This window comes from Rana temporaria, chromosome 2, assembly GCF_905171775.1.
Source record: "Rana temporaria chromosome 2, aRanTem1.1, whole genome shotgun sequence".
In the NCBI taxonomy this organism is placed as follows: Eukaryota; Metazoa; Chordata; class Amphibia; order Anura; family Ranidae; genus Rana; species Rana temporaria.
This window is the reverse complement of record NC_053490.1, coordinates 485,338,869-485,356,712: the sequence shown is the minus strand read 5'-3', so window position 1 is coordinate 485,356,712 and position 17,844 is coordinate 485,338,869. Positions and strand designations below refer to the sequence as shown.

General features: G+C 47.1%; 1 protein-coding gene across 1 annotated transcript in view; it reads right to left on the bottom strand.

The window, feature by feature from the left end:
* LOC120927844 (multidrug resistance-associated protein 1-like) overlaps positions 1-16,753 on the bottom strand; it is a 124,105-nt gene extending 107,352 nt beyond the window's left edge. Inside the window, exon 1 of the mRNA XM_040338798.1 lies at positions 16,437-16,753. Coding sequence (XP_040194732.1) covers positions 16,437-16,496 — 60 coding nt within the window. The 5' untranslated portion in view covers positions 16,497-16,753. The remainder of the gene's footprint in view (positions 1-16,436) is intronic.
* Between the last annotated feature and the right edge of the window lie 1,091 nt (positions 16,754-17,844).

The following is a 17,844-nucleotide window of genomic DNA, read 5'->3' as shown; positions in this document are numbered from 1 at the left end:
GTGGGTCAACTTCCTGTCCTAAGACCCCATTGCCTCCTGGGAAATTATGACACTCATTTCCTAAAGATCGCCCAGCATGCACCGCTCCCTGAAAACCAGGAAGAAAAAGGAACTGGGCTTCACATGCCCACACATATGATAGATACGGCCACAACATAAGCTGGAGGATATATGGCAAGTGTTTGCAATGATTTCTGGAACGATTGGGGAGCTATTAATATGTTTTAGGGACTATTTAATGTGATTAATTTTAGCTTGCAAAAAAATAAATAAAAATAAATTATGCCCGGAACTCCACTTTAAAACTTGCATTGTATTTCTGTATTCACTGTTTGTGCTTTCTTTTTGTGCATTGGTCTGTGTGATGAGGCTTCAGTGGGAAGGTGAAATACATGTTTTAAAAAGTATTGAAGATCTATCTCCCTGTGCACCTGTTCACATATACTCCCATCAGGTTGTTATTGAGTACGAGTGTATGATATACTGCACTGAACAATACCTCTGTCAATCATAACCTGTGTTCATTCATTGTTTAACCATACCATTTCTTTGTGTTATTCTTTACCATAGTAAACATTCTTGAGTGGTTCAGTGATTTTTCCTGAGTTTCTCATTATTAACGTGTACTTTACAATGGAACCCAAGGTGTCAGAGGTAAGAGAGGATCTGCGGAGTCGGGGTGGCCAGTGGGGTATAGAGTCTATCAGCAGCCCCCATGGGGGTACCGCTACAGGTAAATACTAGCAGAAAAATTTTTTTTACCATCCAAAGTTAAAACAACAAGGGCAAAAGATTTAATAGATGCAAAGTTGAAAAATGACTGAAGGTCCGCATCAGTATTGCTTTATTAAAGAGGAAATAAACCCTCTAGAGATGGTCCTGAAAAAAAAAAAAAAAACCTGCAAGAGAAAGGCATAATGAGCTAGTATTCATAGCATACTAGCTCATTATGAATGACTTACCTGAGATCAAAGCCCCCGAAGCGCTCCTCGTTCCCCTCCTCGGCCGCCGCCATGTCTCCTCCGAGTGCCTTCCGGGTATCGCCGCTCCGTCGCTATGACTGGCCGGAGCGGCGAGCATGCCACTCCCACAAATGCGTGCGGGACTGGCAGATTCCCGGCAGATCACAGTCAAGACCCGGCACGCTCGGTTCGCCTGCGCCGTTGTCTACGGCACGCATGCACCGTAGACAGCGGTGCATTATTTTTGGCAAATATCTCCTAAACCGTGTAGGTTTAGGAGATATTGCAAACACCTACAGGTAAGCCTTAATCTAGGCTTACCTGTAGGTAAAAGTAGCCAGAGAGGGTTTACAACCACTTTAAGTGTCATGGGCAAAGGGGTTTTTAAATAGTGTACTGTAGTGTAACAGTTTCCTTTTTTTCACAAAACTTTATTGAAATATCATGTGTGACATTTTAATATCATTCTGTTCACTGGAATTGCAATGGTTCGCATTGCAATCTGTCGCACTGAAAAAAAGCATTGCTCCCAACTTAAGGTGACCAGATTTTTAAAAAGAAATCAGGGGACATATTTTTTTTTTATACTAGTAATGGCGGCAATTAGCGACACTCTGCTCGTTACCGCCCCCCTCTCATCCTATCAAGTCTTACGTTCTGAGCCCCGGCTACTACTGGGTGGGGAGTAGAGGAAGAACACTTCACCAGGGAAGGCAAGGAGATAAGCAGGCAAGCGGGTGGCCAGGACTTGAGCCAAGGCAGAAGAACATGCGAGCGGAACTGAATGGGCATGCTCCTGAAAGTGAAGAAATATTCCCTCCGATCCGACCAGCACATGATCATCAGAAAGGGGCACAGACGATGGGAGAAACATACCCCCCCTAAGCTAGTATGCACGGTGGAGCGGAGGTGTGTAACTCATTATTTTTTTTATTAAAGTATTTCCGAAGGGCTCTGAACCGTTCCGAGTGTCCCTGGCCCCCCCGCACCTCAGGCCAAATGCGGTACTGCACACCCCATTCGCTTGAATTCTGCTTGTTTTGCGAGACAACACTAGCAAACCGAGTCAGATTTTTTTTTAAAGTTGCTTGTCTTTCAAAATGCTCATTAACCACGTTACTCGTAAACCAAGGTTCCGCTGTACCTGTACAAGACCTCAATTATTAGTAATCAGGGTAAAGTTAATGGGGTGGACATAAGGGCAGCAATATCCAACCTGTAATCTTCTGTCATCAGACCTGTCTGACTAGCACATCTCTAGCCAGGAACCAGATATCGGCAGATATAGGCAGCCATAGGTGGGTGCTGCAAACAGGTTATATCACTACCTGATCATTCGTCTTATTCAGAGGTCAGGATGGGCCTGACAGATGTGTTTCCAGGCTATTTCCGAAATGTATCCACCATTCCAAGTTACAAGACAACACAGGAGCAAACCATTTATTTAAAGTGACGCTAAAAAAATATATGCCACTGTATAGTGTATACACCATAAAAATGATGGAGGGCTACAATGTGAGGAGCCGATTTGTCACCTACTGTAACACTGCAGTTAATTCTAAAATAACTCATTCCATTAAAAGGCTATTGACATGTAACATGCCCAGTGTAACATCAGATTTTCTACACTCCTCAACCAACAGCAGCTTAACAAACCTTATTGTTGTGCCGAATACTGATCATGTTTCCACCTCCATGCTTGACTATAGGGATGGTGTTCTTAGGGTCATAGTCTGCATTTTTCTTCCTCTAAACACTGCGAGTCGAGTTAAAGGGACACTAAAGGTTCCCCTTTTTTTTTTAAATAACAAACATGTTATACTTACCTCCACTGTTTTGCACTGAGTGGCCCCAATCCTGGTCTTCTGGGGTCCCTCGGGGGCTGTCTCGGCTCCTCCCCGCAAGAACCAAACCCCTTTATGATAGTTCTTGTTGCGAGTGTGCTCCCGTGATACAGCCTGCGGCTATAGCCGCTGACTGCATTACTCGGCCCGCCCCCCGGCGCACTGCGTAATTTATTTGATTGACAGCAGTGGGAGCCAATGGCTGCATTGCTATCAATCAATCAATGAATAAGCCGAGAAGCCACGGCGCGGGACTTTTGAGGGGTCAGGTAAGTAAACAGGGGATTGGGGGGGGCGCTAATTCTCTGATGTTTTTTCACCTTAATGCATAGAATGCATTAAGGTGAAAAAACATGAACCATACCACCCCTTTAATGCCAAACAGCCCAATTTTGGTCTCATTTGACCACAGCCCTTTCTCCAAATCCTTCTCCGAATCATTTAGATGTTCATTGGCAGACTTCAGATGGGCCTGTACATGTGTCTTCTTGAGGAGGTGGACCTTGCGGGAGCTGCAGGATTTAAATCCATGGTGGCATATTATGTTACCAAAGGTTTATTTGGTGACTTTGGTCCCAACTGCCTTGAGATCATTCACAAGCTCCTCCTGTGTAGTTCTGGGCTGATCCCTCACTTTTCTCATGATCAACCTAACCCCATGTGCCGAAACCTTACATGGAGCCCCAGCCCGATGGCGATTGATGGTTATTTTGTATTTCTTCCTTTTGCGAATAATCGCTCCAACAGTTGTCTCCTTCTCACCGAGCTTCTTAACAATGGTCTTGTAGCCCATTCCAGCCTTGTGTGGGTCTACAATCTTGTCCCTGACGTCCTTTGACAGCTCTTTGGGCTTGCCCATGATGGTGAGGTTTGAGGCCAGGTTCACACTAGTACCTCTTTGGATCTGACTTTGCCCTCGACTTGAAGCCGACATATGTCCGACTTTCAATGAATGGGGATCCGACTTGGATCCCTGCAAATACCAAGCACTGTGTTTGATATGAATCTTGAGGGGGAACTCCACACCAAATTTTAACTAAAAAACTGGCATGGGTTCCCCCTCCAAGAGCATACCAGGCCCATGGGTCTGGTCCGAATGTAAAGAGGAACCCCTATGCCGAAGAATCCATACCAGACCCGTATCCGAGGAGCACCCTGGCCGGTCAGGAAAGGGGGTGAGGTCGAGCGAGCGCCGCCCCCCTCCTTAACCGTGCCAGGCCGTGTGCCCTCAACATTGGGAGGTAGGTGCTCTGGGGCAGCCTCCCCACCCCAAAGGACCCTGTCCCCATGTTAATGAGGACAGGGCCTCTTCCCGACAACCTTGGCCGTTGGTTGTTGGGGTCTGCGGGTGGGAGGCTTATCGGAATCTGGGAGCCCCCTTTAACAAGGGGGCCCCCAGATACCAGCCCCCCCACCCTGGGTGAATGAGTATGGGGTACATCGTACTCCTACCCATTCACCTGGAGGAAAAGTGTCAAAAAAATAAACACACTACACAGGTTTTTAAAATCATTTATTAGTCAGCTCTGGGGGTCTTCTTCCGTCTTCTCCGCTCTCTTCTTCTGCTCTCCGTGTTTCCCGGTTCTTCTTCCGCTCTCCGGTGCCTTTTTCCCGGGCTGCGCCACCGCTATCTTCTTTGTAACTCTTTTACTAGCGGCGGCGGCCGGTCTTCCTTGTTGCCTTCTTCCCTCTTCTTTTCTTCCGATGTTGACTCGACGCTCCCTCTCGCTGTAATGCCGGGTGAACGGCTCTCACTGATTTATATAGGCCTCTTATGACGTCACAGTCCCAGCATGCTCCGGGTGGTGACATCAATGGATATTCAATGGAGTGAAGTAGGATCAAAGTCGGACCAAAGTCCTACAGGGAGCATTTTCAAAGTCGCTCCGACATGTGTCGGACCAGTTAAGACGGCTCCCATAGGGAAACATTCAAACGTCATGTGACATAAGCTCCCAATGTCGGAGCGTTTGTCGGACTAGTATGAACCCGGCCTGAAATGAAGAAAGAGATTCTGTGGACAAATGTCTTTTATACACATAATGAGTGGTCGTTAGGAGAACTTTCTTAAATTGACAAGACTAATCTGTGTATTGTTGGTTGGTAGGGGATCAAAAACGTATTTTATGAACTGCAACTCAATTTATAACATTTGTATCATGTGTTTTTTTTTTTTGGTTGATATTCTGTCTCTATAGTTTAAAATACCCCTATGATAAAAATTATAGACCTTTAGGGCTAGATTCAGATAGAATGGTCTATCTATACGCCCGGCGTAACGTATCTCAGATAAGTTACGCCGCCGTAATTTAGGGCGCAAGTTCTGTATTCAGAAACAACTTGCGCCCTTAGTTACGGCGGCGTAACGTATGTGTGGCGGCGTAAGCCCGCCTAATTCAAATGGGGATGTTGTGGGCGTGTTTTATTTAAATTTCACTTGACCCCGCCTATTTTACGTTTTTTGTGAACGGCGCATGCTCGAAATTCCGCCGCAAATCGTCATTGCTTTCGACGTGAACGTAAATTACATCCAGCCCTATTCGCGAACGACTTACGCAAACAACGTAAAATTTTCAAAACTCGACGCGGGAACGACGCCCATACTTAACATAGGATACGCCTCATATAGCAGGGGTAACTGTACGCCGAAAAAAGCCTAACGTAAATGACGTAAAAAAATGCGCCGGCCGGACGTACGTTTCTGAATCGGCATATCTAGCTCATTTGCATATTTATCGCGTAAATATACGGAAGCGCCACCTAGCGGCCAGCGTAAATATGCAGCCTAAAATACGACGGTGTAAGACACTTACGCCGGTCGGATCTTAGGGAAATCTATGCGTAACTGATTCTCTGAATCAGGCGCATAGATACGACCCCGCACACTCAGAGATACGACGGCGTATCTGGAGATACGCCGGCGTATCTTCTATGTGAATCTACCCCAAAATTTCTTTGTAAATGGGCAAACTTACAAAATCTCTATTTTCCCCACTGTAAAGCCTCATACACACGATCGAACTTCCATCTGACTTTTCCGTGGATTTTGCTCCGAAGGGCATTGTCCGTGAACTTGGTATGCATACACACAGTATGCCAACAAACACAAACGTAGTGAAGTAATAGACGCACTACGTGGTTTTTCTGCTCTTTACTGCCACCCTTTGGGCCACTTCTGCTATTGTTGTCTGATCTTTAGCAAAGTACATGCGTGTTTGTACTTTGGACTTTAGTCCGATGGACTTGTGTACAACACGATCTGATTTGCTCCATCGGACATTTGTTGCCGGAAAGTTTGTACAGTGAACATTTGTCCGATGAAAATGTTTGTCCGAAAAGTCAGATCGTGTGTACGGGCCTTAAGGGTGTACAACCAGTTTAACTGCCCCCATAGTATCTACCCACACAGCAGAACTCCAGCTTTGTGTAATGAAGCTTATATTATCGGCACACTGGAGTGCATAAGACAGCGGGTGTGACATGACAATGGATACTAGAAGGTGTCACCGGAGACTTTTAAAGTGACTTTGGGATAGGTCATGGTAATGAGATATCAATATAAAACATTATTATTTACATAACAACCACAGAGTGAGGATCGCAGCGAACAAATGTGGTACTTGGTTTCTATAGGGTTTGGTAAGGACCTTTCTAAACACCACCAAATGTGTACACAATGTATACTGTAAATATCTGTATAATGTCAACAATGACAGAATTCCATTTGTGGAGGTGTCAGACAAGCACGTGGTGTCACGCTGCACTGAGTCATTGTTGTGAAATCAGAAATTGTAGAAGACGGAATCATTAGAATCTGATGTCTCTACTTGCAGTTACTCTACATTGCCTAAAATAAGGCATCTGGGGTAAAATCACTCAGGAATGCCTTTAACCAGGAGACTACACAACTAAAATCTCATTCATGGACAATGCATGCTCATTGGCGGAAGATTTTATTTGAATAGTGGGAAATTAAAGCCCAAATCCAGGCATTTTTTTTAAATAATAAATGAGCCTCCATGCAGTAATTCTAATAAAAAAGAAGCTCAGGCAGCAAAACGTACCTTCAATCCAGTGCTGTCCCCCTACAGTACTTCTTTGTCTCCACAAGATGTCCTCAGTCTTTCAGGTACAATGACACCCAATGTCATACAACCCAGAGGGCCAACAGACATACTAAAAATAGAGGGCAGCATGGCGGCATCACAGAGGTGGCATCACAGTCAGGGGTCAAGTCCTGGGGAAAAAAGTGTGGGAACTCCCACCCAAGATCCACTCCCCCACCAAAAAAATAAATAAATGATACGCTCATATGCATAATTACTAAACCGCAAGAACTTTAAGCAAGTTCTTCCTAAATAACTCGCGGCAGACCTCCGCAATGTCTCCTGGGAACAATGACAAAAGCTCCCAGGAGACATTGCGGCATCGAGGAAGTGACGGAATACCCGCACACTACGCGATGAATCCATATACAGGAAGCGGCCAGTAACATAAAGGATTACTAAGGTTCACCTGCCCCTGACAGTGACTCGAGCGGGGCATCGCCGCTTAGTGAAGGATTGGCTCGGGCAGCTCGGCTGCTCTAGTCCTGCAAAGGGAACCGAGTTCCTGCTGTGAAAAAAGTGCAGGAACTCCGTTCCCACGCGTTCCCGCAGGACTTGAGCCCTGATCACAGTGCATTGATGGAGAAAGCGGCACTGACTTCATCATGTCTCTGCATCTCCAAAGACTGCCCTCCACTGGAGAAGATTGGGAGAAGAAGAGGATCTGGAATGCCATGGGACCAGCTGAAGAATTTAGAAAAAAGGGGCCAGATCCACAAAAGGGATTCGCAGGCGTATCTACAGATACGCCGTCGTATCCCTGTTTCTATCTATGCGGCTGATTCATAGAATCAGTTACGCATAGATATTCCTAAGATCCGGCAGGTGTAATAGTTTTACACTGTCGGATCTTAAGATGCAGTACTGCGGCCGCCGCTGGGGGCATTTCTCGTCGAAATTCCGCGTCGGGTATGCAAATTAGCACTTATGGAGATCCACAAAGCTTTTTCCCTTCGGTTTTTTTTCCGTAAGTGTTAGTTTGCCGTCGCAAAATTAGGGCTGCTTTTACAAAGTGTAAACTTAGTACACCATGTAAAAGTAGACCCTTCTTTCCCGCGTCGCTGTCAAATTTTTTTTTACATTTTTTTTTCCCGCCGCAACTCTTTTTTTTTCTTTTACACCCGTCGCGATTCTCAAAACTCGGCGCAACGTAACTTCGCGCAAAGCACGTCGGGAAAATTGCGTTGGGAGCATGCGCAGTACGTCCGGCAAGGGAGCGCGCCTAATTTAAATGGGACTCGCCCCATTAGATTGGGCACGCCTTTGCGCCGGACAGATTTAAGTTACACAGCTGCAAATTTCTAGGTAAGTGCTTTGTGGATCGGGCACTTAGGTAGAAATTTTGCGGCGGTGTAACTTAAATTCGAATATTTAAGTTGCGCCCGCTGTACGTGGATCTGGCCCAAGGTAACTATATAAAAAGAGAAGTATGGCCAAAACTTTTTTTGGAAAGACTTCTCTTGTTGGTCACAGAAGTGCACTTACAGTGCCTTGAAAAAGTTTTCATACCCCTTGCAGTTTTCAACACATTTTGCCATGATATAACCAAAAATTTAAATGTATTTTATTGGGATTTATGTGATAGACCAACACAAAGTGGCACATAATTGTGAAGTGGAAAAAAAATGATTACCGTATTTTCCGGCGTATAAGACGACTTTATAGATGCAAAAACATGCATCCAAAGTCAGGGGTCGTCTTATACACCGGGTACGGTCTCCGTGCTGCCAGCGTCAATGATTTAAAAGACGCTCCTTCTCCTCAAAGTGTTCTGTGATAGGCGGAACACAAATCTTCCCAGCAGCGCCTCTGTTCTGTGTTCCTCCTATCACAGATGCCTTCTCATCCTCGGACGAGATGAGAAGACGTCCGTGATAGGCGGAACACAGAACAGAGGTGCTGCTGGGAAATTTTGTGTTCCGCCTAAGGCCGTGTACACACGGGCAAACATGTACGATGAAACCGGTCCGCCGGACCGTTTTCACCGTACATGTCTGCCCGGGGATTTCTGTACGATGGCTGTACTAACCATCGTACAGAAATCCGCGCGTAAACAATACGCGGGGCGTGTCCGCGGTGTCGCCGCGACATTCGACGCATGCGAGGGATGGCGGGCGCTCGGACATGTACGGTAGGTCTGTACAGACGACCGAACATGTCCGAGCGGGCAGGATTCCAGCGGACTGTTTTAAAACAAGTCCAGGAATATTTGCCCGCTGGGAAAAGGCCCGGCGGGCAAATGTTTGCTGGAATCCTGCACGCTCAGGCCTACACATGACCGAACATGTCTGCTGAAACTGGCCCGCGGACCAGTTTCAGCAGACATGTTTGGTCGTGTGTACGGGGCCTAACACAGGACAGTCTGAGGAGAAGGCGCGGCTTTCAAATCATTGACGCTCGCGCTCGCAGCACGGAGACTGTCACCGCCTGCAAAAAATTGAGTGTTTGCAGTGATTGCACTGGGGGGCAAGTTCAGGCACAGTGGGGGCAAGTGATGGCACAGAGAGGGGCAAGTGATGGCACAGAGAGGGGCAAGTGATGGCACAGTGAGGGGCAAGTAATGGCACAGTGAGGGGCAAGTGATGGCACAGTGAGGGGCAAGTGATGGCACAGTGGGGGCAAGTGATGGCACAGTGGGGGCATGTAATGTAATAGCACAGTGAGATTTGAAAAAAGCCTGTTTCTGTCAGCGGTTCTGGCTACCCCTCAGCTTCCAGAAAGACTAGTAAGAAGGAGGTAGTCTTATACAGTGAGTATATCCCAAAACCAAAGTTTTTCCTGGAAAAATAGGGGGTCGTCTTATACGCCCAGTCGTCTTATACGCCGGAAAATACGGTAATGCTTTTCAAACTATTTTACAAATAAATATGTGTCAAAAGTGTGGCAGACATTTGTATTCAGCTCCCTTTCCTCTGATACCCCTAACTAAAATCTAGTGGAACCAATTGCCTTCAGAAGTCACCTAATTAGTAAACAGAGTCCACCTGTGTGTAATGTAATCTCAGTATAAATACAGCTGTTCTGTGAAGCCATCAGAGGTTTGTTAGAGAACTTAGTGAACAAACAGCATCACAAAGGCCAAGGAACGCACCAGACAGGCCGGGAATAAAGTTGTGGAAAAGTTTAAAGCAGGTTATGTTATAAAAAAATATCCCAAGCTTTGAACATCTCATGGAGCACAGTTCAATCCATCATCTGAAAATGGAAAGAGTATGGCACAACTGCAATCCTACCAAGACATGGCCACCCACCTAAACGGACAGACCGAGCAAGGAGAGTATTAATCAGAGAAGCAGCAAAGAGGCCCATGGTAACTCTGGAGGATCTGCACAGATCCACAGCTCAGGTGGGAGAATCTGTCCACGGGACAACTAGTAGTCATGTACTCCACAAATCTGGCCTTTATGGAAGAGTGGCAAAAAGAAAGTCTTTGTTAAAAGAAAGTCCTAAAAAGTCCTGTTTGCTGTTTGTGAGAAGCCATGTGGGGGACACAGCAAACATGTGGAAGAAGGTGCTCTGGTCAGATAAGACCAAAATTTTACTTTTTGACCTAAACTTTATGCAATACGTCTCCAGTCTAAGGACTGTCCCCTGAGGCACGTCCCCAGTCTCCAACAACATCTATAGTATATTCACAGTCTCTGACAGTCTCGCTCAGCATGTGTGCAGTCTCTGACCATCTCTTGCACCACGTCTGCAGTCTCTGACCATCTCTTGCACCACGTCTGCAGTATTTGACCATCTCTTGCACCACGTCTGCAGTATTTGACCATCTCTTGCAACATGTCTGCAGTCTCTGACCATCTCTTGCACCACGTCTGCAGTCTCTGACCATCTCTTGCACCACGTCTGCAATCTCTGAACATCTCTTGCACCATGTCTGCAGTCTCACACCATTTCATGTACTATGTCTACAGTCTCTGACCATCTCTTATACCATGGCTACAATTTCTCACCATCTCTTGTACCATGTCTATACTCTAACCATCTCTTGTGCCATGGCTGTACTCTCTGACCATCTCTTGTACCATGGCCGTACTCTCTGACCATCTCTTGTACCATGGCCGTACTCTCTGACCATCTCTTGTACCATGGCCGTACTCTCTGACCATCTCTTGTACCATGGCCGTACTCTCTGACCATCTCCTGTACCATGGCTGTACTCTCTGACCATCTCTTGTACCATGGCTGTACTCTCTGACCATCTCCTGTACCATGGCTGTACTCTCTGACCATCTCCTGTACCATGGCTGTACTCTCTGACCATCTCTTGTACCATGGCTGTACTCTCTGACCATCTCTTGTACCATGGCTGTACTCTCTGACCATCTCTTGTACCATGGCTGTACTCTCTGACCATCTCTTGTACCATGGCTGTACTCTCTGACCATCTCTTGTACCATGGCTGTATTCTCTGACCATCTCTTGTACCATGGCTGTACTCTATGACCATCTCTTGTACCATGGCTGTACTCTCTGACCATCTCTTGTACCATGGCTGTACTCTCTGACCATCTCTTGTACCATGGCTGTACTCTATGACCATCTCTTGTACCATGGCTGTACTCTCTGACCATCTCTTGTACCATGGCTGTACTCTCTGACCATCTCTTGTACCATGGCTGTACTCTCTGACCATCTCTTGTACCATGGCTGTACTCTCTGACCATCTCTTGCACTATGTCTGTAATCTGTTTCCATCTCTTGCATCAAGTCCATAATCTCTGACCATCTCTTGCATCATGCACATTGCAATTGTGAAAGAATCCATAAAGTGAAGTGGCTACCCTTTAATAAATACTGTAAACTTTGCTATCCATTAATAAATATAGTGTAGCGCTCACCCCCGAAGGAGCCGCTGGATAGAATAGGGATGGCCTGTTCCCTCTATGGCTCCGACGTCTAGGGGTAGTTGATGAGAGTAGCAATGATGGAATGTCCAAACAGCAGGTGTCTTTCTTGTGCTTTTATTCTGCCCAACACGGCAAACAGTAAAACTTGAGGTAGATAGATCAAAGATGGGTGAGGAGGAGGAATAGCAGATTCAGGCCTAACAGAACGGAAGCAGTCCTGCCTCCAACGACACTTCACTTTCGTCGCCACTCCAGACGGAGTGGGTATAGTGTACCTGGACAGGCCTCTCACACCGACCTGGCAGCCAGAGTATCACTCGGAAAACAAGTCTCTGCCACAGACCCTTCCCTAGAACGTAGATGATGGAGAAGATTCTCCTCAGAAGTATTTGGTGCCTGAATCTCCCTCAGGTAATTCTCAACTTGGTCACCGACAGGTGGCTGACATCCAACGTTTTCAGTGTCCGGTTACCTTGATCCCCAGTGGATTGTCGAGGCCCTATTGGATCGCCTGCCTCTCTTGGCTCTCCCCAGACTGACACCCCACCGCACAGCACCCTCGCTTGGGATCTTCTCAGAATTGGGGACCCAGTCCATTACTGGGGCCCCGCCACAGCTTCAAATGCTCCGGGCCAACATGGTCCGGGAACCAGGAACAGAACACCGCGTGGCACGCGCACCCCGGCCTGGTAGGTCACATCGCCGAGGGCCGTGATGTGTGGTCACCCTGGAGGCGGTTGCCGCACCCGGAACAAGAAGAATCCGCCTATTGGCGTCTGCTCCAGAAGTACCTTCCCCCAGCATGCCCCGCGAGGGAAAACCCCTCCTGATTGGCTGCTAGCAAGAGGCACCCCAGCCTGAACTCCACCGGCGCCACCTGCCGCCCCGGGGGGGGGGAATAGCACCTCAGGAACACAGAATGAACCCACAGTACAGCCCAGCTGAAACAGAGGCCTAATTTGTACAAATCACTTGGATGAGAGCTACCGTATTTATCGGCGTATACCGCGCACTTTTTTGCCCTGAAAATCAGGGCAAAATCGTGGGTGCGCGATATACGCCGATACCCGCTTCCCGCGCTGTGTTCGAACCACTGCGCCGACATATACCGAGCGCAGTACACTCGGGTATAGTCGGGCAGGCTCGGCTCCTCTCGCGGTCACGTCCTGTGCGTCCTGTACGTCCTTTACGTGAGGGGAGCCGAGCCCGCCCGACTATACCCGAGTGTACTCCGCTCGGTATATGTCGGCGCAGTGGTTCGAACACAGCGCGGGAAGCGGGGATCGAGCGGGGAGGACGCCACGATGGCCGCAGAAGGACGCCGGACCGGACGAGGCCGCCAATGGACGATGGGCAAGACACCGACGAGGGGCATCCAAACTGCAAGTATTTTTTTTTTGCAGGAATTTTCCTTCAAGTTCGGGGTTGCGCGCTATACGCCGGGGCGCGTTATAGCCCGATAAGTACGGTAACTAACTCTCTCATCCCCCTTTAAATTCAGAATAGCACCTGTACTGAAAGTACACAGGCGCTACATACTAGTATATTATACATTAGTACCACAGAGGCTAATTGGTGAACACTTCTGCCTTTCAACACTAGGGCTGTCAGTTCAAATCCCAACCATGGCACTACCTGCACCGAGTTTGCATGTTCTCCCTGTGCCTGTGTGGGTTTCCTCCCACACTCCTGAGACACGAGGGTAGGTGAATTGGCTCCTCTCTAAACTGGCCCTAGTATGTGTTGTATGAATGTGAGTTATGGACCTTGGACCTTAGATTGTAAGCTCTTTGAGGGCAGGGACTTATAGGAATGTACAATGTACACACACTATACTGTAAAAAGTATTGGGACGCCTAACTTTACATGCACATTAATTTTAATGGCATCCCAGTCTGTAGGGTTCAATATTGAGTTGCCCCCCCCCTTTGCAGATATAACGGCTTCAACTCTTCTGGGAAGGCTGTCCACAAGGTTTAGGAGTGTGTCTATGGGAATGTTTGACCATTCTTCCAGAAGAGCATTTGTGAGGTTGGGCACTGATGTGGATGAGAAGGCCTCACTCACAGTCTCTGCTCTAATTCATCCCTAAGGTGTTCTATTGGGTTGAGGGCAGGACTCTGTGCAGGCCAGTCAATTTCCTCCACCGCAAACTCGCTCATCCATGTCTTTATGGACCTTGCTTTGTGCACTGGTCCAAATCATTTGGTGGAGGGGGTGGGGGTTATGATGTGGGGCTGTTTTTCAGGGGTTGTGCTTGGCCCCTTAGTTCCTATGGGGGGAACTCTTAGGGCGTCAGCATAACAAGACATTTTGGACAATTTCATGCTCCCAAATTTGTGGGAACAGTTTGGGGACGGCCCCTTCCTGTTCCAACATGACTGCGCACCAGTGTACAAACCCCCCCCCCCCCATGCAGTGCATGTGAAATCCTCTCTCTCCCTCCGGTCCTATGACAGATGTAGGGATCAGAGTCACACATTATACATTGTAGTGATGATCAGAGTCACACATTATACATTGTAGTGATGATCAGAGTCACACATTATACATTGTAGTGATGATCAGAGTCACACACATTATACATTGTAGTGATGATCAGAGTCACACACATTATACATTGTAGTGATGATCAGAGTCACACACATTATACATTGTAGTGATGATCAGAGTCACACATTGTAGTGATCAGGGCTTTTTGTTCAGGGGGAACTTGGTGGAACTCAGTTCCACCACCTTTGGCTCAGACCCTTTGGCGCCTGCTAACCACAATCACTTGTAAACATAGAAGTCTGGTTTCTGTGTTTACAAGTGACAGCTCTGCACTCTGTGTGTAACCCCCCCTGAACTCTGCACTCTGTATGTAATGCAATCCTGGTATTTAATGCCCCTTTAAGACCCTTCTACTGTTTGTGAAATTTGAATGGGGTCGTGGTTGAGTTCCTGCACCTATTTTTTGAGAAAAAAAGCTCTGATAGTGATGATCAGAGTCACACACATTATACATTGTAGTGATGATCAGAGTCACACACATTATACATTGTAGTGATGATCAGAGTCACACATTATACATTGTAGTGATGATCAGAGTCACACATTATACATTGTAGTGATGATCAGAGTCACACATTATACATTGTAGTGATGATCAGAGTCACACACATTATACATTGTAGTGATGATCAGAGTCACACACATTATACATTGTAGTGGTGATCAGAGTCACACACATTATACATTGTAGTGATGATCAGAGTCACACACATTATACATTGTAGTCATGATCAGAGTCACACATTATACATTGTAGTCATGATCAGAGTCACACACATTATACATTGTAGTGATGATCAGAGTGACACACATTATACATTGTAGTGGTGATCAGAGTCACACACATTATACATTGTAGTGGTGATCAGAGTCACACACATTATACATTGTAGTGGTGATCAGAGTCACACACATTATACATTGTAGTGATGATCAGAGTCACACACATTATACATTGTAGTGATGATCAGAGTCACACATTATACATTGTAGTGATGATCAGAGTCACACACATTATACATTGTAGTAGGGTTGTCCAGATACCGATACCAGTATCGGTATCGGGACCGATACCGAGTATTTGCGGGAGTACTCGTACTCGCGCAAATACCCCCGATACCTAAATAGAATACTTCCCCCCCCCCGCCGCTCCTGCCGCATCGTGCCGCCGCATCGAGGGACATGGCTAGAGGGACATTGCTGCATATGTGAGGGACATGGCTAGAGGGACATTGCTGCATATGTGAGGGACATTGCTGCATATGTGAGGGACATTGCTGCATATGTGAGGGACATGGCTAGAGGGACATTGCTGCATATGTGAGGGACATGGCTAGAGGGACATTGCTGCATATGTGAGGGACATGGCTAGAGGGACATTGCTGCATATGTGAGGGACATTGCTGCATATGTGAGGGACATTGCTGCATATGTGAGGGACATGGCTAGAGGGACATTGCTGCATATGTGAGGGACATGGCTAGAGGGACATTGCTGCATATGTGAGGGACATGGCTAGAGGGACATGGCTGCATATGTGAGGGACATGGCTGCATATGTGGGGGACATGGCTGCATATGGGGGGGGACATGGCTGCATTTGGGGACACATTTAAAAAAAGTATCGGTATTCGGTATCGGCGACTACTTGAAAAAAAGTATCGGTACTTGTACTCGGTCCTAAAAAAGTGGTATCGGGACAACCCTACATTGTAGTGATGATCAGAGTCACACATTATACATTGTAGTGATGATCAGAGTCACACATTATACATTGTAGTGGTGATCAGAGTCACATTATACATTGTAGTGATGATCAGAGTCACACACATTATACATTGTAGTGATGATCAGAGTCACACATTATACATTGTAGTGATGATCAGAGTCACATTATACATTGTAGTGATGATCAGAGTCACACACATTATACATTGTAGTGATGATCAGAGTCACACATTATACATTGTAGTGATGATCAGAGTCACACACATTATACATTGTAGTGATGATCAGAGTCACACACATTATACATTGTAGTGATGATCAGAGTCACACATTGTAGTGATGATCAGAGTCACACATTATACATTGTAGTGATGATAGAGAGTCTGATTACCTTGCCAGTGGCGGAGATCCTCTGGTAGGTCACATTGCTTCCAATTAAGGATCTCAGCATTGTAGTAGAGGCAGTCAGGTGATCACAGAGGAGATCGTGTACTCGGTGACTCCATACAGATCAGTACAGACTCCTCTCTACCATCCCTGAGCTCTGTCCTCATACACACAGCTCTCCTGTACAGCGCCCTCTAGTGTCTCTGCACTCCTCTTCCGGCTGCATTCATTCACAAAGAGCGTCTCTCTCTACACTACAATAACAAAGTGACGACCAATCACACACTGCGCTAATGACAGCCAGCCAACCACGTGTACAGCCGGCAGGGACTGACAGCCAATGGCATTCTTAAAGCGGTGACATTGGTGGCACTGACCGCGCCCACTCCAGGAAGACAGGGAGCAGTACAGTACCTGGGATAGGAGTATGGAGAAGGGGCGGGGACTGCTGTAGGTTGTCACATTGAAGCACGTTGTAGTTATCACTGCATTGGGGGGGAGGGAGTGTCTTGCAGCACTGGGGGAAGTCTGGCCAGGACAATATCTGCATGGAGGGTGTATGTTCTCTCAGTGCTTGCTGTGATAATGCAGCTGGGCTACACATTTCATCACCCCGGAGTCACAGATAGAGGAATTACTCTTGGAATGGATGAAGACATTGTTGTGGGATGGGAGGGGCTGAGGAGGATTAACTCTTTGACTCCCCTTTTGTATGATATGTCATTGGATGATCAGTATGGTCTGCTGGGGGGGGGGCTCAGCCTAGGGGGGTCCTGGCTGTTAATGTGGCTCTGGCTGCAGGCATTGGTAATGAGGGAGGATGGAGGGATCAGGGTGTTCATCTCATAGGGCTCTGCTCACCTTGCTGGGCTGTGGGTCCAGGAGAAGATGGGCATCAGAGCAAAGCATGGATGTGTCTGGCAGCTCTGCATTGTGTGCCCACCAACCAGCCTGATCAGTGATGTCAGCAGCCCCTCCCCCTCCCTCTCTGCACCATGCCTTATTTTCTCAAGATCAGCACATAGACAAGTGAGGGTCACTTTACTAGATTTAGGGAGCCTCAAGTTTGGTCCCCGACATCACTAGAGGGCCAGATTCACAAAGCACTTACGCCGACGTATCTCGAGATACGCCGCGTAAGTGTAACTATGCGCCGTCGTATCTGTGCGCCGTGCCCACAGAACTAGATACGCCTGAAAATACGCTTCATCTGACCGACGTAACTTTCCTACGCCGGCGTATCGTGGGCGCATATTTACGCTGGCCGCCTCATTGCAAATATGCAAATGAGGGAGATACGTCGATTCAAGAACGTAGTTGTGCCCGGCGCATAATACACACGGTTTGCGTAAGGCTTACATCCGGCGTATAGTTATTCCCCATCTATGAGGCGCAACTCATGCAAAGGTATG